A 27,823-nucleotide genomic window follows, 5' to 3' on the forward strand; every position below is an offset into this window, starting at 1 on the left:
AAAGTATCCTTAACATGTGTCAAAGGAAGTTGATGGAGGAAAGAGATCTCAATCAACTCAAGTTGCATTGTACCTTAATTAACATACATGGTTGTCGATGGATAGCACTTGTCTAATGAACTATAAGAATGGACGTGGATGCTTCTCTGATCGGAAATAACAATGCTGCTTGTTGTGGATTAGCCAGAAATTCAGAAGGTGAATGGATAAGGGGCTTCACTTGTAACCTTGGTAATATCCCTATCAGTATAACAGAGGTCAAAGCTATCCAACTAGGAATGGAGACTTGTAGAAGTAGGAAAATTGAGAAAGCCCACATTTTTTCAGATTCATTTGATGTTGTCAATTTTTTCTATAAAGGAGTTCTAGATTCCTACCCCTTCTATGAAGAGGTTACAGTTGTACAGGAGTTGATTGTCACTCAACAAGATTACAAGATTCTCCATGCCCCTCGTGAAGCTACTCTTTATGCTGATTTTCTTGCAAAGCAAGCCCACCATCATCCTTGCGATCTAATACAACTGCTTGAAGCCCCTAGGGGATGTGAAGTTTATCTCCTAGCTAACAAGAGTGGGATTATACCCATAGCTTCTAACATTATCTAGTTTTATCACTAGCCTTTTCAAAAGAAAAAAATTTAATGTTCTTCGCATCCCTAGATATAAGAGGGTTTTTAAATTTTTTTACTTTTAAATGTAAAAGATTGTTAATATATTTTTGAAAAAATATAACTTTTGATCCCTACATGTTGTTCGTGTTTTGTTATATGTTCCTGCACTTTTTTTTATATTTTAAGTCCCTGCACTTTTATTTTTTGATGTTCTAGATCTCTAAATGATCAAAGTGTAGAGATTTTAAATGAATATAAAATACCAAAAATGAAAGTGTAGAGAATCAAAATATTGAAAAAAAGTGTAGGGACATATAACAAAACAGAAACAAAGTGTATGGATAAAAAGTTATGTTTTTTCTATATTTTTTTAATGAATGAATCATTATATTGTTATTAAATTAAAAAAAAAGATACATACTCTGATTAATTTATTTTAAAATTTTTTATATATGATTAAGAAAAATTAAAATATTATTGTACTTTTAATTAGATAATTAATTTTTTATTGATTTACATGATTTAATTAAAAATATTTTATTTACAAGGATAGAGGTAGTATGTTATAAAAAATAAATTTTAATTTTTTAATTTATATAAATTTATGTAAACAACTTATATACTTGTTGGCTTGCATAAATTGTTCTTCTTCTTCTTCTTGTTTTTTTTTTTTAAATCTGAGTAACTTATTATTCTGCATCTAGTAACTTAGGATGATGTATCCATGTAAATTTTTGTTAGTAAATTTTAAAATTTATTTATCAATTTCATAATTTTTCCCTTCCTCAAGAAATTGAATTAAAATTAAAATATTATTGTAAGGCTGATCTTTTAAAGACAAAATGTACATAGAACTCTTTAAAATCGAACGAATTAAACGAAAGTAAAAGCTAATTAGAGATACCCTTTTATTGTTTAGCAAATTCTGCGACGAAATTACATATAGTCCCTCGTTATTTCACAAAGATTACATGTTCAACACAAATTAGGGTTTTGTGCAATCTTTGGGTAAAAACGACACCGTACCAGCGTCAAGATCGTATCCCACTAAGAAATTCGCTTGAGCCAAGTTCCCATATATGGGAGGATTGCTCCCAGCTTGAGTCAACGAGAAACACACCACATCTTCGGACACGCGAACAAACGTATTCAATGAACCCAAATTCACATCACCACCATCGAAATGTGCTGTGAGATCTGGAAAATTAAGGTCATCACTAGCAGAATAACATGGACTCAAACCCAAACCGCTCGGGCCTTCCACTGTCTGACCGCCGACGGCTTTCTCCACTGCTGACGACACCTCGTCGTAGAACTCAGTCGGCAGATAAGTTAAGGTTGTCCCTGAATCGATAATAATGTTCCCTTTAGTATCACTAGTTGCATCTGGAGATATAACTGTCGAACCTTTGTAAGCAATTCTTGTGTGTCCGACGCTGATACTTTCCAACGTAAGGTAGTAGAAAGTGTCTGGGCTTTTTGATACCAGAGGGGTCTTCACTGTACCAGAACCAGACACGACAGCGTCACGACCAAGGCTTATTTTGCTCGACGCATTCGACGAGAAGGGGAGTAAACAGTACGATAATTTCTTCTCGTCCAACTGAGAAACAAGCGAGAGTGCTCCTCCTCCTAGCCCGACAAGACCAGACGAAGACGAATCGAATGTCCCAGAACTATCATGTGCACACCCGAACGCTATTTTATTGAAAGACGCGGGATTTTTACTGCCTATCGTCAATGTTTCAGTGGACAGATCTCCAGAAGTTTGAGAGCCATCTCCATAAGAGTAGCTATACCCACATGTTGATCCGTCATTACTGCATGAGGCGTGTTCTAGGGCCGTACAAGTACTAGATTGGCATGAGACTTTCTTGTACGTCGAGGATTTGTTAGGATCAAAGATTGGAAGGTCTTGTTCGAAACATTCTGTGCAAGGCAAGCACTGTGTCCATATGAGGTCACTGCCTGTATCTGCGATCCCAAGAACCTCAACAGGTGGTGTTCCTATGGATACGTTCATGAGGTAGGATCCTCCACCGGATATGATCTGTGTCTGGATTTTGCTACCTCCGAGGTTTGAAAGTACTGACTTGATATGATTCGCACGTGTTAAGGATCGTTCTAGAGCATCGTGCAAGCGATCGAAATAGGTCTTTGAGGCGTTGTAGAAAGGAGACGAAGGAGAATCACGAGGAACGAGATCAACTGTGACACCAGAAGATTTCAGAGGATGGAGAGTTGTAAAGAGAAGAAATATGATCGATAAAAGAGGTTGGGATTTGTTAGTGGACGCCATGGTTGAAGGAATTAAGATGGAGATATAATTTTGTTGCTTTGTTTTGCAGAATTTATAGACGGAGATTAGTGCAAAGCCTTGATTAAAATCAAATATCGAGGTATAAAAGTTAATAATGAATAGAATTATTTTCTAACGGAATGATATTAACATGTGCCTTTTTTAATTACCTCTTTTTAAGAAAAGATCCATGGTATGATATCCGATTCATTAATAATTAATTACTAATTAATTTGAGAAGGCCATGGACGTTGAAGGAAGACGTCTCTCGCGTATACATAAAAAGAATGTTGCACTTGCATAATTTATAGACAGAACTCGAAAGGCCCATTAAGGATGTCTATTATAAAGAAGGATACAGAAATTTTTTTAAAAAAAATATCAAGAAATTTTTATTTATTCATTTCTATTATTTTTTGATCAATTAAAAATTAAAATTAACTTTTATTAATAATATATAAAGATTAAATTATATTATTTTTAAAAGCCGAATAAAAAGCTTGCATCAAAAATGAATTTAGGGTAATGTTTCAAAAACCATAGTCTATGAACCAATTTATTCTTTTATCTTAAAATATATGTGTGTATAATGCAGGATATATTGAATTAAATTTTTTATACATTATTTCTTCGTAAATATCAAAGTTTACTAATCCCACATGTACGCACATCTTTGGGCACCAATTTCCTGTCGTGGTAATGGGTAATGAGGTGGATATCCCACTTTATTTTTCCTATTTATACACTCTTTGCATTCAATTGTTTCTTATGTTGGAGATTAGAGAAGCATTGGATGTGTTAATCAGAGAAAAGCATTGGATGTGTAATCATTAAAAAAACATTTTTTTATATTGCATGTACAAAGTTATAAACAGGGATTAAGGATAAAAAATATTCTTGAAGTGCACACGAAAATTACAAATGACCATAAACTCAACTAAAGATCAATTTTATCCCTTGACTTAGAATTTTGATTCCTCCATGCCCTGGCATTAATTATCCATTGGTGGAGAAGATCTCATGCATCTCAAGTTTAGTTGCATGGCAAGGGCAAGCTTCTTCCTTGTGTGCATAGGAGAAGATGCTGCTACTTTCGATGGTAGATGGACTCTAGAGAAGAATGGCGAGAGAACTTGAAGGCGGTGATGGGTATAGGCAGATGTAACTTGGGTTTAGCTCAGCGGAGGATGATGGTGAGAGTGAGAGCGTGAGCATAATGAAGGAAGTAGCTAATATTGTTAAGAATGGTGTTAACGAAGGGAACGGAAGAGAAAGAGGAGAAAGGTAGATGAAAGAGGGAGGGATGAGGTGTAAAAAATAATAAAAAATATGAAGTGGGTCCCACTAACGGATCATTAATGCTACGGTTGGAGAAATCAAAATTCTAAAGTCAAGAGATAAAATTGACTCTTGTTGAGTTTATGATTATTTATGACCTTTCATGTACACTTTAAGAACATTTTTTACCTTTAATCTTATAAACAACACGCTTTTAAAATTGAGTATATTCACCTGATCAGAAAACAAAAACTAGTCGAAGCTAGTACAAAAGTAAATAATAGTCTTCTATTAATTAAATGGAAATCAAACTCTAATCACTTTTTTTGAGAGATAAAAGCCACACTATGTTTGTTATTGTTTTTTTTCCCCTTTTGATAAAATAGGGATTTAGCCTAAATAGAAAAGTAGAAGGGAAAAGAAAAAGTTGTGTTTTGAAACTTGAACTTAGACCGGACAATTTGATTGCCACCCACTAATCAAAAATGGCTTGATCCAACTAGTTTGGACTAATCTAGCATTTGAATTGGGTTGACTCGATCAATTTTGAGAAAATTGAATTTGACCTATAAACCAAAGCAGATCAACCCGATTCAAATCCAAAAATGTAGACTAAGGATCCGTTTGGTTTTCCTCCATTTCACATTCAGAAAGTAAAATTTTACTTTTAGAAAGTTAAAAGTTGTTTGGGTAGAATATTTTGTAGGAAAGCACATTCTGAAAGTACATTCAAATAGTAGCTGAAAGTAAATTTTTGAAATGTAACTATTCAAAACTTTTAAAAAGTGAATTTGAAAAGTAGGATGTTATTTGACCATATCACCCTAAATTTAAAATCTTATTCTTTTATTTAAAAAATAGTTAATTCATTAAAAATATAATTATTATTATAATAATAATAATTAGGTATCAATTTTTTTAGAATTCAATTATAAATTGAATAATTAATCATGTTAATTTTTAGCATTAATGTGTAATAAAAATTACAAATCTTTACTACATCTTTTAAAATTAAAAATTAAAAAATACAAATAACTAGAGATCAAATTTTTAGTATTATAGATTAAAATTTATGTTATTTAAAATCTTTATTACATTTTTTAAATATTTTAAATATATTATATTTGTATAATAAAAATTATAAATCATTATAAATCAATGTCTTTTTCAGTAATTGTACATTCAAAAGCATATTTTACTATCATAAACCAAACAACTTTCAATGTATCAAATTGAATTTTAAAAAAATATATCCAAACATAAATTTCGTTACAATAACTGACTTTTGTTAAACTGACTTTTACCAAATGAACTTTTTACAAATTGAAAACCAAACACACGCTAAGTTGCTCAGATTCACGTTTTCTCTTTTCTAATTTCTCGTTCTCTTCTGTCTTCTCTTCTCCTATCTCTGATCTCTCCTCCATAACCTAGACTTAATCTTTAATCTCTCCTTTAGCTTTTGCTCCAGCCTTTAGTATTGAAATCGAAAGCCTGTAAGTTGTGACATAATGACGTGCCTCCAACTCTAGCATTTTGCTTAAGATCGCAAGCTTGTATTGACATGCCTTTACCTCTAGCTATCCAAGCATCTAGCATTTGGTATTGAATCCCAAGCACCATCAATAAATTAATATTTTATTTATATATTTGTGTATATAAATATTATTTTTATTTAATCTTCACATTACTGAATCAACCATTGATTTAACCGATTGAACTATGAAAATCATGATTTATTAATCTTTTTGGTTTAACATCCGATCTGGGTTTCAAAATATTGAGAAAAAGATACTACACCATGAGCAAGTGATGGTACCCAAACACTCCTTATATCTATATGTATAGCAAATTAGAAAGTGGGATTGAACACCTAATAGCTAGTAAGCTTGACTTTACCTCGAGTCATGGCCAAACACCAAGCTAGGATCATGCCTTGCTTGTCTAAGACATGTACACATTTTTTTTGCATTTTTTATAAAAAAATAATTTTATAATATTATATTTCATGTAACATCTCATTTTTATGATCATCATTGATACTCTTTTATGATTTTACTTTTTCATAGTAATTTTCTAACTTAATAATGTATAAAAATGATGAATAAATCTTAAATAAAAATTATTACTTGTGATGTCATCTTACTATTAGTTTTATTTAAAAAATATATTAAATATTGAGGATAATTATATTTTTTATTGATTAGAAAGTTTTGTTCATTATTTCTTCAAATATTTTTTTAAAAAACTTTGAGTTAGGCCGAACCCAACCCAAACAATTGGATATTGGGTTGGCCTGAATTGCACATCAAATAAGGCAACAAGTTTGGGTAAAGTCTAGTCCAACTTATTTCATGTGCGTTCCTTTAAAAAATTCATGAGTATATTTTAAATAAAGCCAAAAAGGCTCAATAAAACATTTACATATAAATGTGAAATAAAGGAAAAGTCAACTCTAGTATCAATTTCCTTATAATCTCTTATCATTAACATAAATCCATGCAATGTATAATGTAATTAATTAATAATTAATGTTTAAAGCAATCTTTGGATAAAAATGGAACCTCACGGGCCTCAACATCATACCCAATCAAAATGTTTCTCTAAGCCGAGTTCCCGTATCCATCATGGACAAGCAAATCTAACAAGGTTATGGGCCACTTGAAGAAACGTATTAAATGGTTATAACTCGACATCGCCACCTTTGAAATGAGCCATCAAAATTGGGATATTAAGGTTGTCAACAGTACTAGATTCGCTACAAAGACCCAGAGCATGTTTTGGGTCATCCACCTTCTCACCATCGATTGCTTCTTCCAAAGCCATTACCAAATCAGCAAAAAACTCAGATGGCAGAAACGTTAATGTTGTTCCTAAATCGATAATAACATTACCTTCAGTTTCATTTACTGCATCATGATCATTATCATGAACTACTACTGTTGAATCTTTATATGGGACTCTCTTGTTTCCTACACTCATACCATCTAACGTAAGGTAATAAAAAGTGCCTTGTCCTTTTGATACGATACGGGTTGTGACATCACTAGGACCAGACACGACAGCATCACTCCCGAGGCTCATAATGCTGGAGGAGACAACATTAGACAAGGTCGAAGAAACTGGAACTGGACAATACAAGAATCTTTTGATGCCCAGAGACTTACCAAGTTGAGAAACAAATGAGATTTTCCCACCTCTTAGACCTACAAGACTAGACATGGACCCATCAAATAACCTAGTAATGTCATGAGCACACCCAAAAGCGATATTCCAAAGAGAAACTGGGTTTTCTATGCCTATTGTGAATGTATCAGAGGAAAGAACTCCAGAAGTTCCAGAGCCATCTTCATATGCGAAGGGGCTGCATGCTTGGTCCAGATCATACAGGCACTAGATTCTCGTGAAACTTTCTGGTACGATGATGAATGTTTAGGATTAAAGATAGGAAGTTTTTGTTTGAAACATTCTGTGCATGGCAAGCACTGTGTCCATGTAAGATCACTAAGGTATCAGCAATCCCAAGAACCTCAAAAGGTGGTGTTCCTATGGATATGTTCATGAGGAATTCTCCATTATCTTTACTTTGTACAATCGTGGTTTGGAATTTGCTTGTTCTTGGATTTGCAAATACTCTTTTGCAATTATTAACGTGCTTCAAGGAGCGTTCAAAAGAATCATGCAAGCAATCAAAATAGGTCTTTGAGGCATTGTAGGAAGAAGATAAAGGAGAATCACGGGGTATGAAATTGACTGTGATTCCAACATTAGCAGTAGATTTCAAGGGATGGAGACTTATTATTATAAGGAGATGAAGAATGATTGAGAAGGGCAAAATAATAAAAAGAGGGGATGAGTTAGTGAAAGCCATATATGGTTGAAGAGATATATAGATGAAGACCGAGTGTGGCTGTTGCAGAATTTATAGAGATAAACTTGATTTGGCGATACAATATGTGATTGTGATTCATCGCATGTATATATGTAAAAATTGCAGGTGTATTAATTAATGAATCCTATCAGTTATTGAACTTTGGAAAACTTCTACATAAAAATACAAGTTACTAGTTGACTTTTCTTTTTTGGGGTCAATATTTACTAGTACTGAGTGGCTTATTGGTGCAATGTCTAAGCAATTTGACTATTTTTGTTCAATATCCGTGCAGACAAGCGCGCATCTCGTTTTCATTTTTGGTAATTGCATCACACAAGATCTTATTCAATGTTAGCTGAAAGAAAGATCTTTGTTCATTGATGGCCAAAGATGAAAATTTATCCTAAATTTTTTCTCTAGAGACGCCTGATATTTTTAACTTTTTGTTGGAGCAATGTTGCCTTGAAATTCTTTAAAATAGTGTAATGTTGCCCTGCCGTTAGAATTGACGTTTTGTTTGACCACGTGGCATTTTTTAAAAAAAATTAAAAAATGGTATCTTAGAACTTTTCCTCTTGAGGTGCTTGTATCATCAACTTTTTCTAGAAGCAATGTCGTATCGAAATTCTCCAAAATAGTGCAATATTGTCTTGTTGTCAAAGTTAACTGTTTGTTTGATTTCACTTGCCACAAGAAAATTTTAAAAAATTAAAAACAAAAGAGCTATGCTTCATCCTCATCATCATCATCATCTTCTTTTTCATCCACAATACTAAAAATGCAAAATAACATAGAATACTAAGATGAAAAATCAAACTCATATTTTCAACATAAAAAATCAATCAAGAAAAACAATTGAACCTAAATTTTCAACATCAAAAAATAATCAAAGACAAGGGACAAGAGGAAGAAAATAAAGAACATAACTCAAGAACCCAACAATTTAAGAATAGTACAAAATATCTAGAAAAACAAGAACAAAAAATTAACAACTTAGATTAACCAACACCAAGTAAGGAGAAGTAAACATGGTCTGATGGGCAACATGAATCTCCACAAAACTAGGCACTTTCAATAAAAAAATCAGAACTTCCAATTCTAATACCAACAATTTTCAAACTTTGAAGCAAAAATATTAAAAATCTAATGGAAGAAGCTATGGCTCTTCATTGGCCTTGGGTTTCTCATGAGCATCATTAGCTACTCACTTCTATGGCTTCTCATGTGGGCGATGGCTATGGGGCTTCTCATTTAGTTTTTGTCTTGCAAATGCCGACGGTGAAAGAGGGAGGAATGAAGATAAGAGGAACAGCCAACTGTGAAGGAGGGAGAAAGATGTGCAACTAAGACACAAGGATGTAGGGGGACAGCGAAACAGTTACTGTGAACTAGTGAGTGATGTGGACAACTGAAGAAGTTAGAGAGCTAGGGATGCTTTGATAGAGACCACCTGTATTTGCATTTTTTTTATTTTTTAAAAATATCACATGGCAAGTGAAGTCAAACAAAACTGTCAACTCTGATTACAAAACAACATTGCACTTTTTTGAAAAGTTAGGAGCAACATTGCTCCCTAAAAAAGTTGAGGATACTAGACACTTGTGAAGGAAAAATGTCAGGGTAAATTTACACCTTTGCCGTTTTTTAATTTTTAAAAAGTGCCATGTGGCAACCATATAGAAAGTCTAGTCAAACAAAACAATTAATTCTGATGGCAGGGCAATATTGCATCGTTTTGGAGAGTTTGCTCCCAATAAAAGTTAAGATACCAAGCATCTCTAAAAAAAAGTTTCAGAGCATATTTACACTTTTACCACTCATTAATTTTGGCCGTATGTATGCATGTATGTATATTGTTTGTCTTGTATTCAATATGTTCTTGTTTTTTGGACTGAATATACTTTACTTTGTCAATCACAATGAAAGATATATAAATGTGAACCTCATTATTAATGAATAAAAGCTGTGTTACGTTTTAATTATAATTATAATTTTAATATAACGAAAATTAATGCAGATTAAGATAAAGTTGTCTTTTGCTTGGTGATGTTGATTTTAATACTATGCAACTATGGAATAGCTTAATATCATTGTATGCTTTAAGAGAAGACAAAACGGAGAGGTAAGGAAGTCAAATTTAAACAAAGAGATACAGAACACATTACATTATCCCAGGAAAAGAGAAAAGGTAGAGAGACACAGAAACGACACGTCAAGCTTTTGTTCAGCAAATTTAATTTGTTTGGTGAACTTGCACACATATCCCTCAAATAAATTCGAAAGTGCCAATCCTTAGGCAAAAACGACCCCGTCCAGCCCCCAAGTTCATCGTGCCGTACGCGTTGAAGGAGAAAGAAAGTTGAAATGAAAGTCGTGAAAATTTGAAGTGTTGTTAGCCCTAACAGGCTATTAAGTATTAAATTAAGATAGTTAATTATGATTATGATAAACACCTTAAACATAAAATTGGAGTCATGCTAAGTATTAAGCCGAGCAATTAAACAACCTAATCAAACTATGTTCTGTTCAAATTCTTTCTTGCACAATGAAAGATAATTCAACATAATTTTAATATAGAAAAACCACTGCAAAGATAAATCGTGTTTCGTTTGGTGACGTCCCTTGATCTTAGAACGATACAACTAATAATGTGGTATGAATATAGCCTAATTTTACTTTAAGAGTAAGACAAAACGATTTTTTATTCCGACAAAAAAAGGAAAGGTGCAATGAAGTCGAAAAGAGAGATAAGCAAAGAGAACACATAATTCCAAAAAAGAAAAAAGAAATTAAACACATAAACGAACGACCTTTTATTTAGCAAAGTGATAATTAATCATCCACACAAACAAATCAGTTCAACAATTACTGTTGTGTGCAATCCGTAGGTGAAAACGACACCGTCCTGGCCCCAAGGTCATAGCCTACCAAGAAATTCATCTGAGCCAAGTTTCCGTATATAGCAGCATCTGGGGTTCCAACCATCGAAAAACATATCAAACCTTCATCGACCTGAACAAAAGTATTCAAAGGCTGCAACTTCACATCCCCCCCATTGAAATGTGCCGTCAGAACAGGCAACCTAAGACTGTCCCCACTGGATGCATTATAACAAAGACCAAAAACGTTGTTTGGATCTTTCGCCAATGTCTCATTCACCGCTTTCACCACAGCCTTCTCTACATCGTCATAAAACTCAATAGGCAGAAACGTTAAGGTTGTTCCTGAATCGATGATAATCTCATTTGCAGGAACTAGAGTTGTTGAACCTTTGTATGGAATTCTCTTGTTCCCTACACTAATGGCTTCCAATGTCAGGTAGTAGAAAGTGCTAGGGTCTCTTGTTACTAAAGGAGTCGTGACTGCACCAGAACCAGACACCAAAGCATCGTCCCCGAAGCTTATTTTGCCGGATACATTGTTCGAGGCGGTCGAGGATGTCGAAGGAACTAAGCAGTATGAGAATTTCTTGCCAACAGACTCATCTAACTGAGAAACGAATGAGAGTCTTCCACCTCCTAGACCTATAAGACCAGACTGAGACGCATCAAACGTCCCAGCATTGACATGGCCACACCCGAACACGATGTTCCTAAGCGGAACCTTGTTTTCGATGCCAAGGGTGAATGTCTCCGAGGATAGATCTCCGGTAGTGTGGGACCCATCTCCATAAGAATAAGTATACACACAGATGTTCTGTTCTCCGACACATTGCGGGGGTCTATCTAGTGCTTGACAGGAACTAGATCGGCATGTTAGTTTCTTGTAAGTGGATGATTTACGAGGATCAAAGAGAGGAATGTTTTGTTTGAAACATTCTGTGCATGGCAAGCACTGTGTCCATGACAGATCACTGCCTGTGTCTGCTATTCCTAGAACCTCAAAAGGTGGTGTTCCTATTGAAATATTCATGATGAATTCTCCACCACCTGGCAATATCTGTGTCTGGATTTTGCTTTCTGCTGTTGAAAGTATTGATTTGAAGTGGTGGATACGCTTAAATGAGCGTTCGAATGCATCATGCAAGCGATTGAAATGGGTCTTTGAGGGATTATAGAATGGAGATGAAGGGCAATCACGAGGCATGAGATTAGCTGTGAGACCAGTATTAGCAGTGGATTTAGAAGGAAGACGAATAAGAATGTGGAGGAGGAGGAGGAAGGTGAGCACAGAGTAAAGAGGTTGGATTTTGGTGGTGAAAGCCATTGTTGAAGGAAGGAGATAAGGTGCTAAAAAGAAAGTATTGATGTTTCTGATGAATATATGGAAATGAAAATTTTGGCCTTTAAGATGTGAATTATGAGAGTAAAATCGGGAAGCTCAAGCGTGAAATTGCTTGATCTTCGTGTCAAAAGAAACGTTACAGATGTTGATGGTAATTTGGTGAGTCACAGTCTTGTTTGTTTTGCGATCTTCATGTAATGCTTGCTCATGATCTTTACGTTACTGTTTTAATCCCATAATTGTGTAGGTTGGTTTGCTACTGCCAACCACTCGAGCCTTCAAAACGTATATTTGGTTGAATGAACAGTGATCGATCAGTATCTGAAAAGTTGCAGTATATTAAATTGCTGTTTTTAAATTGATCTATGATGATGGGTACAATGGTTTGAACAATTTATGCAATGTCTTAAATTTAAAAAAATTTCATGTTCTCAACCCGTCCAAACGAATTCCATGTTCTTTTATATAGGATATTCTGTAAAATAAATAACAAACGATTACATAGTTTTTTAGTCAAAATATTAAAAAGAAAAATGATAATAAAATCTCTCTAAATTATATAAATGATAATTTAATTTTTTAAAATATTATAATTTCAATAAAATCTTTAAGAACTTCTCTTTGGCTTTTTTACCAATATTAACATTAAGAAGAGGGTGGGGATTGAGATCCCATGCAATCATTAAGCACCAAGTCCCTCGGATAAGAGGGAACACTATCTAAGAAGGAAGATATAGATACATCCTCTTTGGCAAGTCTATCCGTTGCTATTTTTTTTTTTGGTATAAACTATCTGGTATTTTAGGGTATTCTGGATTCTTTACTTGCCCCAGACTAATCCGGACTCCCCACGAGGAGACCTTACAATAATAGTGAGGTACCGATGGGACAACTTTTTGACGTTGTGTTAATTATTGTGTTTGTCACTTCTCAAGGTTCGAACTCTCGCCCTGAGAAATGCCGGTAATAACCCTTACCAACTCTATCGAACGTTCATTGGTATCCGTTGCTAAATTTTGGTTCCTTGGAATGTCCTCGGGGTTGAACTTGGGCTTCACATTCCAATCAAGCTTTAGCAACTTTATAATCTCTGTGATAACTGAGATGTGGTTGCGATTTTGTTTACCCAATCCGCGGAAGGATTCTGAATGCCGCCATGCAAGTAAGGTATTGGATTTTCAAACTCATTGGAGGCCGAAATGTCGTTGGATCAAGTCCGAGCCCACGTTGTAAAAATTCAACTAAATAACATTATCCTAGCTAGTAAGAACCTGATCTATTCTCGCACAACCTAATAGTAGAATCTCTTGCATCAATAATTAGTTGTCCTAATGACAACATTGTCTCTCCCTCTTGAAAGAAGTACGGGGTTTGAATCTGATATTAACATGTGTTGTGTCTTACTTTATGTATACAAGTAAACTTCATATCATATCTTAACTCAAAATTATAAATTATGAGGAATTTTATGTTGTATATTTCTTATTAAACCTAATTCTATCTATTGTGAATTTCTCACAATTTATTGTTTTTACCTATCAAACTAGATTTAACACCCGTGCATGCAAGGGAACATTAGCCCTCTATTTTATTCAAGAAAAATGAAGCGGAAGGGAAAAAAAAAAGTTCTAATTATCTCAAATTTTTCCCAAAAATATGATATTATAAAATTTTGAGAGAAAATGTAAGAAAAAAGAGTAAAAAAAATTAATTTAAAACTTTCTATAATCTCAATTTTTCCCAAAAATATGATATTATAAAATTTTGAGAGAAAATGTAAGAAAAAAGAGTAAAAATAATTAATTTAAAACTTTCTATCCAACTTCTTCAATGTTTTAAATCGAGTCCAGTAATCCCCTCCATTCCCCTCAAATAATTAAAACAAACTATAAGAATTAATAGAAGTTAAATATTAATAAATTACCAATGGGAGATGGGTTTGGCAAATCAGGCTAATCCTTCACAATATTACAAACTAAAAAAATTAATGGAGCAGCATATCTACAATTATTTAATAATATTTAAATGAAAATCTATTTAATTTAACTATAAAAAAATAATTTTAAGATATGCAATTCTTAGAAAGAGGAAGAAAAATGTGGGTAACTCTCAATTGCCAATCATTGTAGAACTACAGTGAAGCTCTCACGGTAATTACAAAGGAGGGAGATTAAAGTTAATCCAATCCATTCACGCCTCAATTAGAGATTAAAGTTTATATATATATATATATATAAACCCAATGTCACCTCTCAGTAAAAAATCTCGAGATTATGAGTTATGTACCCTTTCACTTAAAACAACTCTTATTTACACTAGCTCCAGGCTCTGGCCATCTAACGTGAAACTTCCTAAGATGAAACACTCTTGTCTCACATTTGACATTCGATCATCGTGTTATTATTTACCCAAGCCAGTAATAGAATTAAAATCCTTGGCTCCTTGGCGAGTGCTTTCTTTGACTGACTGATCTTCCTCTGTAATCGCATGGAATGCTTTCCTTTTCTGTGATAACTTTTTCGCGACTCTTCCAAATTCCAATGCCATAAAACAAAGCAGCCAATATTCAAGGGAACTTTCTAGACAGCAATTAAATGCATTTTCAACAGCAAAACAGATCCGAAAGTTAATTAATTTAACCCAATTTATACAAAACACTCATCAAACTGAGCAAAAACAAAATGGCAAGCTGACAAAAGGGGTGGGAGTGGAATCATATCAAGTTTGAGTTTAGGATATAAAACCGCTGCAATCATAGTGATCTGCAATATACAGCAAGACATTGTGATGAAGATGATGATACAAGGTCTGTTTAAGTATAACGACGAGAACATAATGAGAACCATCTCATAATAAAATTACCAAAATTCCCAGTATAATCCCATCTTATAATAACAATTACAAGACAAACACCAACCTCTGTTGTATAAATTTGATAAGCAATATGTGTATGCCTACATATATAGAATAAGCGGTCAGTATAAGAAGTCTATTTTTCATGAAGAGTAAAACGATAAGAAGAAAGAACACGAAAGACCGAATATATACTTATCTGTAACCTAATCATCACTTAGATCATCCTCAATGGCCGAAGCGCTCATCCTCGCAGATGCTTGCTTAGCCCACTGGACGATTTTCTCAGCCTCGCGGTTTATCTTCTGTTCTTCCTTAATAGCCTTCTTCAGCATTTTCTGCTGGTGCTTACTCGACAAACTGCCTATATCAGACAAAAACTCATCGTTTTTGTCCCAGCCTAGAATATTCGCCACCGAATCCCAATTTTCCTTGCTTTTCTTCCTAGAATCCTTCTTCGGATAGCACCAGAAACAACCAGCCTTGCGAGGGGGAGATGGTGAACGATCCATCAGCGAATTTGTAGAGCTCCGAGGAGAAGACTGAAACTCACCTTTTGATTTTTGTTTCGAACACTTTTTTCCATAGAGTTTTTGTTGGAACAGCGAAGATATTGAACTTTCTTCCGAAGAATTTGAAGAATCAGAAGGAGAAGAAACAGAGCCGCGTTTAGATTTTGCTTTCACCTCCTCTTTCCTACAGGAACTCTCCTTCTCCGGCGAGAATTCCACTTTATCGGCCGTCCAAATATCTGAGGAATCCGACATCGGTCCAGACCGTAACTCTCCGTCCAAACCCATCTTACCCTCCTTGAAGGGTGAAAATTGAGGAGTTTGCTCATTAGATACAAAAGTAGATCCTGCTTTTCCCTTCGCCGAATAGTTGGAGGTCTTAGGATTCTGCTTTGCTTTAGTGACCGGAAACGATTTGAGTTTGCGGAATCGGGATTCAAGGTCGGTAGGGAGGACGGAATCGGTGAAGGAAGCGCAATTGATGGCGGAAACTTGCTCCAAAACGCAGGCATCTTGGGCCTGAGAGATGATTTCGTCGATGGCCGACTCGTCGGTATCGGAAAGGTCTGGAAATCCAACCATTTCTGCCACAGGAGAGGAATGAGTCGGCGCTGTGAGTGTTAGTCGTTAAGTGATTAGTGAAGCACTCTTTTCTAAGCGAATGGTATGAGAGCGTGTTGGAATGGCTGGGACGAGACGCTTAACGGCTAGCCAGCACCATTTTCGACTCATGGGACCCACCACGATGATGAAGGGGGACCCGCGGCCTGGTTTTCAGGATTCTTCAAGTTAGGTAATTTTTTTTAAAAAAATCTCTTAGACAATTATTTGGGTTTTTTACCAATATACTACAATCAGTTAAAAACATTGTTGAAATACTATATCATGAAAAATATTTATTCAAATACTATATCAAAAACCATTCAGATTGAAAATAAATTTGTAGCTATGAAAAAATTATTCAGACTCAGAACAATTTTATAGTTAAAAATTATTTTTTTATTTAATGAAAAGTGAAATCATTCACCTGGTGAACGATTTCAGTTTTTTTATTGATGTATCATTTTATTCACTATCAATTATTAGCATCTTTGCTTTCCCTTCTTGCTTTGCTTTTCTCACGCTATTCATTTAAGCATAGGATAAATTATCACTTATTATTATTAATGCTCCTCAAGTACTCGAATGGTTTGATAGAATATATGAGTACATGTAATGGTATTAAGGACATATCTAACAATGGATATAATGTATTAGTAGTGACTGCAGTAAGTTTTTCACCTTCTTTCACTAGTACCATTGAGTAGGAGTAGGTGAGTTGAAAAGTGATGATGATGAGGGTGGTACACAATGAGGCTCAAATTGAATAGGATTGGAAGAAGTGAAAGGAGGTGTTGATAATGATAGACTAACATGTAATGAGATTAATTAAAATTTTAAAGCTTTTGCTTTCTTCCATTTTCATTTTCAATTTGTGGTTGGGCAGACAAATAATTGCCACATTACTTGCTCGATTTATTTCGAGAAATTTATAGATTGGACAGCTCAATTTTTGATAGAGCATGCTGAGGGTCCTTATCAAATTGTTGTTCTCTCGTTACAAGTAAGATATTGCATTGGTCGTGAGCAATTATATCTCAATAATCAATTTAATGAGAGCACTCTGAATGAGAATTAATTACTAGCTAGTATAAATTTTTTGTTATATCAGTCTAAAATAAATAATAAGACATTATTAGATTGTAACAATTTTTTATAAAATAAACAATAAGACATTATTAGATTATAACAACTTTTTATAAAGAAAAAAATATAGTTCTAGTGGAAGAAAGTAAAAAACTTGCCACATACCCATATCACTACTAATACATTGGATCTCATTATTGGGTATGTCTTCAATACCATTGCATATGCTCATATATTCTATCAAATTCTTCAAGTGTCGAAGGAGCATTAATAATAGCAAGTAACCATTTATCTCTTGCTTAAATGAATTGTGCGGGAAAAGCAAGGCAAGGAAGGAAAGCAGAAATACTCACAGTTGGCTAGTGAATGATTTTACTTTTCATTGAATAAGAAAATAATTTTTAATTATAAAATCATTCTTGGCCTAAACAATTTCTTCATAGCCACAAACTCATTTTTGGTCTAAACAATTTTTAATGTAACAATTGGATAAATATTTTTCACAATACAACATTTTGATAATTTTTTTTACTGTTTGCAGTATATTGATAAAAAAGCCTAATTATTTTTGTAACAAGGGAATAAAATAAAAATAAAATAAAGCCAGAACATAAAACTATAAGAAATCTATTCTAATCCAAATCTAAATCTAAAACAAAAAATGAGAAATGAGAAAATTATTTTTTAAATTTTAAGTCTAATAGCACCATAAATTTTTTATTTGTTTATTATGCAAATTATTCTCTCAACTTTTAAAATGATGCAATCAAACACCTATCATTAACAAAAATTAATTTTAATCATTAGTTAATCAAAACATGATAGAAAAGACCCTAAAAAATTACAAAAAATAACCACAAAAATTTTTTGAGTCATTTTTTTATATTTTTGAGGTTTTTTTCTATCATTTTTTCATTAACTAATCTTTAAATTTAACTTTTATTAATGGTAGGAGCCAAATTATATTGTTTTTAAAAGTTGAAGAAATAATTTACATAATAAATAAGTTCATGATCTATAATGATACTAAACCTAAAATTTAAGAGATAATTTACTCATTTATCCAATAATAAGACGTGCAATAATAGAGAAACCTAGGATATAATAACATTTTAAAATATCAAATTAGCCTTGTCATGTTTCTTACAAAATATTAATTTCGTAGAGAGTTTGCCGTGAGAAGTAGTAGTTAAATATTAGACATGCTATGAAAGACTTTCATCCTATTTTGCTCTGTAATGTTAGGTATAAAATTATCACCAAAATTCTCTCCAACTGATTGTGTGTTTATATAAACCACTTAATTAGTGATAATTAACGTAGTTTCGTACGGGGGTGGTAGAGTAATGACAATATTATTATCAGTTAAGAAATTATCCACTCAATGAGAAATAAAATGGAAAAGAAGGGCTTCATGGCTATTATGATGGATCTTGAAAAGGCTTTTGACAGACTATCCTAGAATTTCATTGATGATACTCTTATATCAATCGGGATGAAATTGTCACTTTAGGAAATTAATTCAAGTTGCTATATCCACTTCACGCGTGAAAGTTCTATGGAATGGCGAACCAACTAAAGAATTCTCACATTCTCATGGAATTCATTAGGGGAATCCTCTTTCTCTTTATCTTTTTATCCTTTGCATTGAACGATTAAGCCATTGCATTCTTAATAGCATAGATAAAAAATGAGGAAGCCAATTAAACTAACACCTAATGGGTCTCCTATTTCTCACTTATTTTTTGTTGACAATCTGTTGCTTTTGCAGAGGTTCCACTTGCCCAAGCACAAACCATTCAGCACTGTCTTTTGAACTTTTGTAATGCCTCAGGATAGAAAATCTATACTAAGAAATATAAACTTTATTGCTCTAAGAATGTCAACATTAACAAAGCATTACAAATTAGAGATGAATTGGAAGTTCCCCTTACTAGTAACCTTGGCAAATATCTAGGAATCCCTTTTATTTATAAGAAAATTGCTAAGCTCACCTTTGCACTATTAATTGATAAGATGAATTCATGTCTGGCCAGCTAAAAAAGTTGCTACCTCAACATTATGAGAAAATATGTTCTTATTAAATTTGTCCTCTCGACTCTACCTAACTTTATCTTGCAAACCATACTCCTACCTGATAATATCTTGGTCGAATTTAGATAGAAATTTTTTTTGGGATTTGACTGATTGGAAGAAAAAATCCTACCTTTTATCTTGGGAATCGCTACTTTTGATAAACAGGATGGGGGTCTTGTCTTAAAAAGCTCAAAAAATCAAAATATTGCTTTCATAATGAAGCTCTACTAAGGCCTTATCACTAAACTGAATTGTCTTTGGGTACAGGTCTTACATGACAGATATAACTGCAAAAAACCCACTATCCCTATGGTCATTAAACTTAACTCCTACTCTTATACCTGGAGCAACATATGTAAAATCTAGGATAAATTCATGTCTTATATAAGTTAAAAAGTTGGCAAAGGTGAGACCAAATATCTTTCTAGTACAACAAATAGACTTTCTTACCTGACCTTCTTGTGAAGCATGCTTTCCACAATGCCAATCCTATTCTCCATGCTAAAGTCTCTAATTTTTTGTAACTTGATTGGTGGTTGGAATTTCGATACTTTATGACGTTATCTCCACCCTGAAGTAATTAAGCACATTGCCCTTATGCAACCGCCTAACCAGCATGGTGATGATGACACTCTTGTTTGGAGACCTTTTTCTTATGGTTGTTGGAAATTGTGCCTTAAAGCCAATCATTATACTATACACATTGTTATTTAATGAACTTTTCTTTTGTTATCATATCAATTGCATGCTCAGTATGATAATTGTATCCTTGGACAAACTATAGTGATTGTCCTAAATGTCTCTGGTCGGTCATCTTTGAGGGATCATAGATGAAACAAGATTAGTATGACTTTGATTAATTATAGAGATACAAATTAAAGTTAAAGGCACTCGAAAGAGTACAAGGTGCTGGATCAACCTGTTATGAGAAAGCTGCACCGTACAAGTCATAAGCTTATCTCATATGTAACTATATCACTAAGCCCTTTGACATGAGATTACCATGAATTCCTACAGAATGACCACTAAACTTTTACCTAGTTAAAAGTTACCTTTAACTGGGTGATCATAAAGGTTATGATTAAGTTTAGTAATATTCATGCAGAGAAATATGAGTGGTCAAGATAGAATTTGTCCCTTATATTAAGTTAGAGATATTACTGGGTTCCTCGATAAGTAAGATTGAGAAAATGTGTAGTCATACTATAATAGAAAGGGTTTTTCCATTACTACTGTCAGTCTACTTAGAGATGGAGAAAGTAATGGTCAGGTAAAAGAGAATGACAATTTTAAGTCTCATACTTGACCGAAATATCACGTGACAAAATGAATGTGATATGGTTACATGATAGGTTACATCGAATCATTGATCCCCATGTGAATTGGGTAGTTGTAATGTCTTACTAGAGATCACTTGTGACTTGTAGACTAATAGCGTAATTAGCCTACTACCAATTTTATATGGATCTATAAGATCGCATGCAAGAACAGCCAAACTCGAGCTATAATGTCCAAGTTCATTGAATCTAAAAATGTCTAGATTTAATGAATGTAATATAGGGTGAATGAATTATATATATATATTTGAATATTTATCTAATAAATATATATATTTATATGAAATATAAAATATAAAATATAATTATATATACACACACATAAGATATATATATATATCATATATGTATATGATATATAAAATTAAATATAGATAATATAATATATATATATATATATATTTGAAATATATATGTATATATAGTCGTATATATATAATATAATATATATATGTGATATATATTATATTATATTATATTATGTTAGTTTTAAATTTAATTTTATATGATAGATTAAATTTAATAATTAACATGATAAAAAAAATATCATGTTAGTTTTATAATTTAAATTTATAAGATAAATTTAAATTATATATGATATCATGAATTAAATTTATGAGATAAATTTAATTAAATTTTCATGGAGCTTTTAAGTGAAAGACGAAAACCCTTATCTACATACTATATATAGATAGGGACGTTCTTTATAAAGGAAGAGAGAATTAGAAAAGTTCTGACAGCAAAAACACTGTGAGAGCCACGAAACACTCTATAGAAAGAAAACTAACGTTCATAGAAGAACGAACACTAGGAGCGCTAGTACACTATTCGAGTTAGAGAGCTGTTCATGTGAATACCGATAGAGGGAGCAGATTCACATTGTCAGCTTTTGAGATCCAAACTCTTGAAGAGAACATGCGTCAAGTTTGAAGAATTAAAAGGTAACTCTTCTATTCACCTTGATTTAAAATGAGTTCGTTCGATCCATATCAAAATAAGAACTTTAAAATTTTAATCTTCCATTGCGCCTCCCTATCCACCAATGGTAACTTCTTTATTAAATCTACTTACAAAGTCTTAGAGGCTTGCCAGATTCAGGAACACTCTAACATCTACTAAAATTTGAAAGTGGCTAACTTATGAAAAAAATTAAATACTTTCTTTAGAAAGCTACTTAAGACCGTCTTCAAGTTAATTTTACATACTCTGATGTGAATAATTATCATCAACGTGTTTGCCCTCTTGGTTACAACTCTCTTGACTCTTCAATTTATATCTTACGAGATTGTAAGGAAGTTAAAGAGGTATGTACAAATTAATCAACCCTATCAAACATAATACTTTCTTTTCTCTTTTTGTATAAGATTGAATAATTTATAATGCTAAAACAAGGCTGGCGGACTATTTACAAGAAGATTGCCGTGGCAAAAAAAAATTTCTCAGGTGTGTTGGAACATATGGAAAGCCAGGTGTAAGAAAGTCTACTTAGAAGATACTATCTTGAACAACAACATCGCCTTTTCCTGCACTCAACAAATTATCAATGACCTAAAGCTTCAATTTAAAGTGGATCTTCTGAGTAAAATCAACACTAGAAATGAAGCTAGATGGAACCCACCAAATACGAGATGGGTTAAACTTGATATAGATGGTTTTGCCAACTGTAATGGTATAGCTGCTTGTAAAGGCTTTATAAGAGATGATAAAATCTTGTTTGGCATACAGGTCTCAATTTTGAGGGATTGTGTAACACACCAATTTTTTTTTTAAATAATTTAACTCAACCATAGTTGGGTTACAACCACCCAACACATTTTTATATTAATAATTTCAATATAAAATATTTTATAATTGGCTTCAACTCACACAATATAACATTTCAGATAAATTTTTACCTCCCACATGCCATTAGGCTAAATCACATTTGTCCATCCTTATACTCCCAACAAGTAAACTAAATCACATTTGTCCATCCTTATACTCCCAACAAGTAAAATAAATAATTTAGTTAATTTTCAACACAAGCCAATTATTTGGCTTCATAATCATGCCATTTTAACTAATCCAAAGTAAATCAAATATTAAAATTACAGTCATCCAAAGTATACCAAAAATAGAAATAGTTTGAAAGACATGATTACACTTATATATTTATATAATTGTCAATAAACAAAAAGCCCTAATATTGGCAATATAACACATTATAAATTATAAATCAAATACCCAGGAGAGACAGTGGATCTAAACCACTAAGCCTTTAGGACTCCTCCACATGTCACTCGTGGCTCTTCTCCTGAAAATTGTTAACCACATAATGAGACTCAAAAATCCCAGTAACCAAAGCCAATTTATGATAGTGTATACAAATAGTTAAGTGTGTGCTTATTAAGTGAGAATTAAAAATAATATAATTCTAACAAATATAAGAAATATTACAATACACACAAACAACCATCCTTATATCCCTCCATTAACCTCGAGCCGTAGCCCTTACTCGGTGCTAAATTACCCAGCCAAAGGTAGATTAGCTCGAGCCCTTACAAGCCACCTATTGAGCTCCAATAGGGGCGTACCACGTGGCATATAAATACAACAACAATACAAGTCTCCCAACACCTCCCACAATAACCAAACAAATTCATAATAATATTGCACAATTATATAATGTTATAAAATTTATAATTTTCTCAACAATCACCCAACTAACATGAAGTAACACTAATCACAAATTAAAAGCATGGTTACCTCGTGGCTTTTTCAATAAATTATTCCTTATAATTTTCTCCCACCACAATCTTCACCAATAATACAATCTACAAATAACATATTATTTATAAATATTAGTTTCAATTTTTAAAAATAATAAAATAATTTTAATAATAGAATTAAAAATATAACATAATTCTAATCTCAATCTTAATACAAATCTAGAGTTAATACTATTAAGTAAAATTTTTAACTCCTCTTTTACTCATCAATAAACATTAATAATCTAAAAATCAACTTCTAAACTAATTTCTATTATCAAAATTTTCTTTTTATTTCATAAATTCGCAATTAAAATATCCAAAAATTAAAAATTAAATCTCTAGCTTAGAATCATAATCCTATAGCCATAATAGTTCATTTCTCATCCCAAATAATCATCTAAACCTCAATAAATCAACATATATTTTTAGATCTAGTTTAGAATTTGATCCATAAGCCACAAATTTCAAAGATCATCAATAAATTTATACTCTAGAACATTTATTATACTACTAACAACCTCAAAAACATATTTATTCAACATAAATTCATCCCTCTTCCAAATCCTAAATTTTCTACCACTACAAAATCAGAAACCAAAGAGGAAGGATGACTAAGAAAAATTTTTAGAACACTTACTTAGTCTTGAAAAGCTTGAAATCACACCCTAAATATCTTATTAAAAACTCTTACCTTAAAAATTTAGATCTTCCGCATCGACGAACTTGGCTCACAGATGCTCTCTCTGCTTCAGCTCACTCACGAAGGAAAGAATGAAGAAATGAAGAAAACAGGTGAGTTTTTATAAAAAAATTCAGTGGGTCCCATATTTTTTTATTATTTTTCTTCTTTCCTCTCTCTTCTTCTTCTTCTTTTTTAATTATTTTATACAATGATTGCACGGACGCCGAAAGAGGAAGCCAAACTTTCTTCTTCTTCGTCCCTTTTTTTTAATACCTTTTACTTTTTTTATTATAATAATAAAATTTAATAATATTTTTTTATTATTTTATTTTTTTAATTTTTTTAATTTTAATTTATAATTATATCCTAAGTTAGATTTAATAATCATCTCCTACTAATTTGCTTACCTCTAAATATTTTTTAAAATTTCTATTAACCCAAATTAACTATTAAAATTTAAATTGAGATGTTACAGATTGCAATTGGGATTGGGATTAAAAGTGGGAATGAGGTTTTAAAATTATATTTGGTATGGGGTAATATTTGTGAGGAATATTTCCTTTTATTTTTTTTTACAATTAAATATAATTAAGAAAAGATTATATTAGCCCTCTGGAGAAACTAAAGGTTCTGAAGTAATTTGGGTTGTTCTTCTTTATGGCCCCATTACCCAATTTTCACCCCCAAGTCTATCACATTTTAGAACTCGTTGCACTTTAAGAACAAGTGCAATGACTTCATCTGGTTGATTGGATCCCACCAAAGTACCGTCAGTTCGCTGATTTCCATTTACGATGCTCTCAACTACGCAATGAATTTTAAAGATCATACCTATAGAAACAATCAGGTATATCGGTGACTTAATCAGGAGTGGTTTTGCAGTGAGGTTGCCAATGTGGCCGTCATCTACAAGGGTTCAGGTGGTCATAGCTCAGGTTTGTGTCGTGGAGGAAAGGCTTAGGTCATCAATCATTCTCCTTCTCTCATTTCAATCTCCTTCTCCCTTCAGATCTGGTAGTAGCGTCAGTGGATGAGAAAGTCATTGGTAGAGGACGGCATCAACATTAACGGATTAAAGGGGCATCGGTGTCGGCGTTGCTTAGTCTGAAAGTGCGTCTACTGAGTAAGGGCCAAGGAAGAGAGATAAGTGTGAGAGGTAAAGGCAATATGGTCCAAAAATAATCAAACTTAGGATTAATTTTTTAATACCAAGGGTGGTGGTATTGGATAAACCCACCTAGATGGGATTGGATTGGGATTAAATTTTCCATTCCCTCATACCAAACATGAAAAGGTGGGATTATTCAATCCCATTCCCAATCCTATACTCCCAATCCTTCCTACCAAACAAAGCCTAAGGGTAATTGGATTAAGAGTTTCTCTAAAAATCTTGGCTATCAACCTAGCACTATTGCTGAACTTTTAGGAATAATGGAATGGCTTAACCTTTGCTAGAGTGCTAAGCTCACTACAGTAAATGTCTACTTGAATTCTATACAGGTTCTATCCCTCATTGATTGCAATCTCGCTGATAGCCATCTTCTCTCAGCTATTATTAGAAACATTAGGAATCTCACCATGCGAAACTGAGAGATCACATTTGATCATGTTTATAGAGAAGCAAATGGATTTGCTGATCTTCTAGCCCACAAGGCTTCCAAAGATCATTTTGATATTATGTTATTTGATAGATCACCTTCTAATTGTAAGAGTCTCATAGCTTCTAACTTAATCTGATCTTAGTCTCATTGCATAGTTTTGACTGTGGCTTTGTATTCTAAAAAAATAATATTAGACATGCTAGCTAATCACACCTATTAAAAAATTGATTGAAGTTAATTATATTCATCAAATTTGCCGCTAAGTACATTTTTTGTTAGCTTTTCTTCATCATGCTTTTGAATCATTTTTCTTCTTTCTGGGGAAAATTCATAATTAAAATTAAAATTGAAATAATTCATTAACGCACAAAATAAGTATCTTCAAAGTCCTATATTCTATATTTAAAAAAAAAAACCCTCCAGGAATAGTATTTTTTAAATTAATAACTGAGGGGGGAATGAATAGTGATTTTTTAAAATTTACAGCTCACGTTTTAACATGTTCACAGCTAGCAATTTGTTGTGTGATTGAAGATACAAAATTCATGTATTTTTTGGATTTTGTGTTTAAAAGAATTTTTATTTTTATTTTTTTAGATAACCACATAAGTTACCTGATCGATAATGATAGTTAGTATTTACAAAATAATAATGATGATGATGATGATAATTGGTATGCATGCATGGAGTGCAATTGGTTTTTCATTTTAATTTGTTTTTTTAAGTCATCCCACAGCAGATAATTGTGAGATTAATCTCTTAAAAAATTTAAATGTCATCTAAGGAATTGTCATATTTCAAGAGATGCTTTTCATACACATTTTTAATAATTAAATTCTGAAATGATGCTCAAAGAGCTCAAATCTCTTCCATCTTTATCACATTCACTTAATTTTTTTACTTTTAATTTTTATTCTTGCCGCTAATATTTTTTGGCCAATGATAAAATTCATCATTATAAGTAAATTTGTTTCATTTTATTAATTTATTTTCTGGACGACAAATTGCTTTGATAAACAAGCTTTTGGCAGGAATATGGAGTAAACTTCAAACAAATGGCTATGGCCTTTGGCATTACCCACATAAGCACTGACGCAGGCAAGACTCTCAACAACTCGACAAACCAGTAATTTCATTGGCTGCAAATGGGTCCCATCGCAAACCAAACAATCTCTTCATAACCTCGTGCAGAGGTGGGGGAAAAAAAGATAAGACCCAACCAAACGGAATCATCGATCCCTCGTCTCTCTTTCCCCTTATTGGTGCCAAAAAAAAAAAAGAAAAAAAAAACCTTCTCAGATCACTTCAAACCCAAATTGAACTGATATTGTAAACAAGTGAAGTGATGGGGTCAGAGTTCAAAGGAGGATGTTGCTTCTGCTTTAGCGTGAAGAAGAGCAGTGTCGGAAGGAGCAAAAGCGTGAGTGGAATTCAGAATAGTTCAGAACAGAGACCGGGAGATAATTGGGGGAAGAACGGAGAGATGCTTTCTGATATGAGCACTTTCAGTGTTGAAGAGCAAGAGAGGAGGTTGAAGAAGGCCAAGGAAGATGAAGAGAAGGTGAGCAGTGAAGCAGAGAGGATGATCCTGTGGGTGAAGCAGGAATCGGCTAGAATTGATGATTCTCTTGTCAAAAATGTTCTTACTGAAAATGAAAAAGCGGCATCCAATTAGTTATACTAATACAATGAATGGTTCTGATATTATGAGTTAAATTCATTTTCTGGGTTTTCTTTTCTTCATGCTTGCTTGATAAGAATACGAAGTTATTGAATTTTCTGGTATGTGTTTCAACTTCATACAAAGATGAGTATAAAATTTGTAAATGGTTTGACATCTTTGCAAACAGTTTATAAACGTGTGCTTCTTTTTTTTTTTTTTCAAGCGAATTCTTGTAATTTTATTGAGTTTTACTTTTAATTTTATAATTTTTTCAGTATTTTTAATCTTTATAATTTTAATAAAATTAGTTGATGCTTGTTATTTAAGTTCTTATAATTTTAATATTTTCAATTCCTAAAAATTAAATATACTAAAAAA

The 27,823-nt window shown here is 32.8% G+C and overlaps 6 protein-coding genes across 10 annotated transcripts; 2 read left to right on the forward strand and 4 right to left on the reverse strand.

Annotated features, from left to right (window-relative positions):
• The first annotated feature begins 128 nt into the window (after positions 1–128).
• LOC129310882 (uncharacterized) lies at positions 129–605 on the forward strand. Its single transcript, XM_054952782.1, has one exon. It carries the CDS (start codon positions 129–131, stop codon positions 603–605), a length of 477 nt encoding a protein of 158 aa, XP_054808757.1.
• Positions 606–1,595: 990 nt separating this feature from the next.
• Positions 1,596–2,909, reverse strand: LOC129310884 (aspartic proteinase CDR1-like). Its single transcript, XM_054952783.1, has one exon. The coding sequence runs from the start codon at positions 2,907–2,909 to the stop codon at positions 1,596–1,598; it is 1,314 nt and encodes a 437-aa protein (XP_054808758.1).
• Positions 2,910–6,869: 3,960 nt separating this feature from the next.
• LOC129310885 (aspartic proteinase CDR1-like) lies at positions 6,870–7,749 on the reverse strand. The gene is made up of 2 exons (XM_054952784.1): positions 7,674–7,749; positions 6,870–7,558 (listed from the first exon to the last, which is right to left on the reverse strand). Exons 1-2 carry the CDS (start codon positions 7,747–7,749, stop codon positions 6,870–6,872), a joined length of 765 nt encoding a protein of 254 aa, XP_054808759.1.
• A 2,996-nt stretch (positions 7,750–10,745) lies between these two features.
• Positions 10,746–12,301, reverse strand: LOC129310498 (aspartic proteinase CDR1-like). Its single transcript, XM_054952358.1, has one exon. The coding sequence runs from the start codon at positions 12,265–12,267 to the stop codon at positions 10,927–10,929; it is 1,341 nt and encodes a 446-aa protein (XP_054808333.1). The 5' UTR covers positions 12,268–12,301; the 3' UTR covers positions 10,746–10,926.
• A 2,020-nt stretch (positions 12,302–14,321) lies between these two features.
• Positions 14,322–16,325, reverse strand: LOC129311498 (uncharacterized). 5 transcript variants are annotated; one of them, XR_008593301.1, is made up of 3 exons: positions 15,334–16,325; positions 15,148–15,239; positions 14,542–15,047 (listed from the first exon to the last, which is right to left on the reverse strand). XR_008593301.1 is itself a non-coding variant. In XM_054953829.1 (3 exons), exon 1 carries the CDS (start codon positions 16,230–16,232, stop codon positions 15,345–15,347), a length of 888 nt encoding a protein of 295 aa, XP_054809804.1. In that variant the 5' UTR covers positions 16,233–16,325; the 3' UTR covers positions 14,542–15,047; positions 15,203–15,239; positions 15,334–15,344. The 5 variants fall into 5 exon arrangements, 2 of the variants coding, with proteins under 2 accessions (XP_054809804.1, XP_054809803.1); XM_054953829.1 differs by having other exon boundaries at positions 15,203–15,239; XR_008593300.1 differs by having other exon boundaries at positions 14,322–14,812; positions 15,203–16,324.
• A 10,590-nt stretch (positions 16,326–26,915) lies between these two features.
• LOC129310378 (uncharacterized) lies at positions 26,916–27,489 on the forward strand. Its single transcript, XM_054952199.1, has one exon. It carries the CDS (start codon positions 27,128–27,130, stop codon positions 27,455–27,457), a length of 330 nt encoding a protein of 109 aa, XP_054808174.1. The 5' UTR covers positions 26,916–27,127; the 3' UTR covers positions 27,458–27,489.
• Positions 27,490–27,823: the final 334 nt, after the last annotated feature.

The sequence above is a fragment of the Prosopis cineraria genome, unplaced genomic scaffold (assembly GCF_029017545.1).
Source record: "Prosopis cineraria cultivar Desert tree isolate PC_DT_omini unplaced genomic scaffold, ASM2901754v1 PC5, whole genome shotgun sequence".
Classification (NCBI taxonomy): domain Eukaryota; kingdom Viridiplantae; phylum Streptophyta; class Magnoliopsida; order Fabales; family Fabaceae; genus Prosopis; species Prosopis cineraria.

Excerpts from the sequence above, each read along its gene's own strand:
- LOC129310884 (XM_054952783.1), bottom strand. The coding sequence starts at position 2,909 with ATGGCGTCCACTAACAAATCCCAACCTCTTTTATCGATCATATTTCTT.
- LOC129310885 (XM_054952784.1), bottom strand. The coding sequence starts at position 7,749 with ATGAACATATCCATAGGAACACCACCTTTTGAGGTTCTTGGGATTGCT. Across the intron at positions 7,559-7,673 it reads AGTGATCTTACATGGACACA|CATGCAGCCCCTTCGCATAT; the intron begins GTGCTTGCCATG and ends ATCTGGACCAAG.
- LOC129310498 (XM_054952358.1), bottom strand. The coding sequence starts at position 12,267 with ATGGCTTTCACCACCAAAATCCAACCTCTTTACTCTGTGCTCACCTTC.
- LOC129311498 (XM_054953829.1), bottom strand. The coding sequence starts at position 16,232 with ATGGTTGGATTTCCAGACCTTTCCGATACCGACGAGTCGGCCATCGAC.
- LOC129310882 (XM_054952782.1), top strand. The coding sequence starts at position 129 with ATGGACGTGGATGCTTCTCTGATCGGAAATAACAATGCTGCTTGTTGT.
- LOC129310378 (XM_054952199.1), top strand. The coding sequence starts at position 27,128 with ATGGGGTCAGAGTTCAAAGGAGGATGTTGCTTCTGCTTTAGCGTGAAG.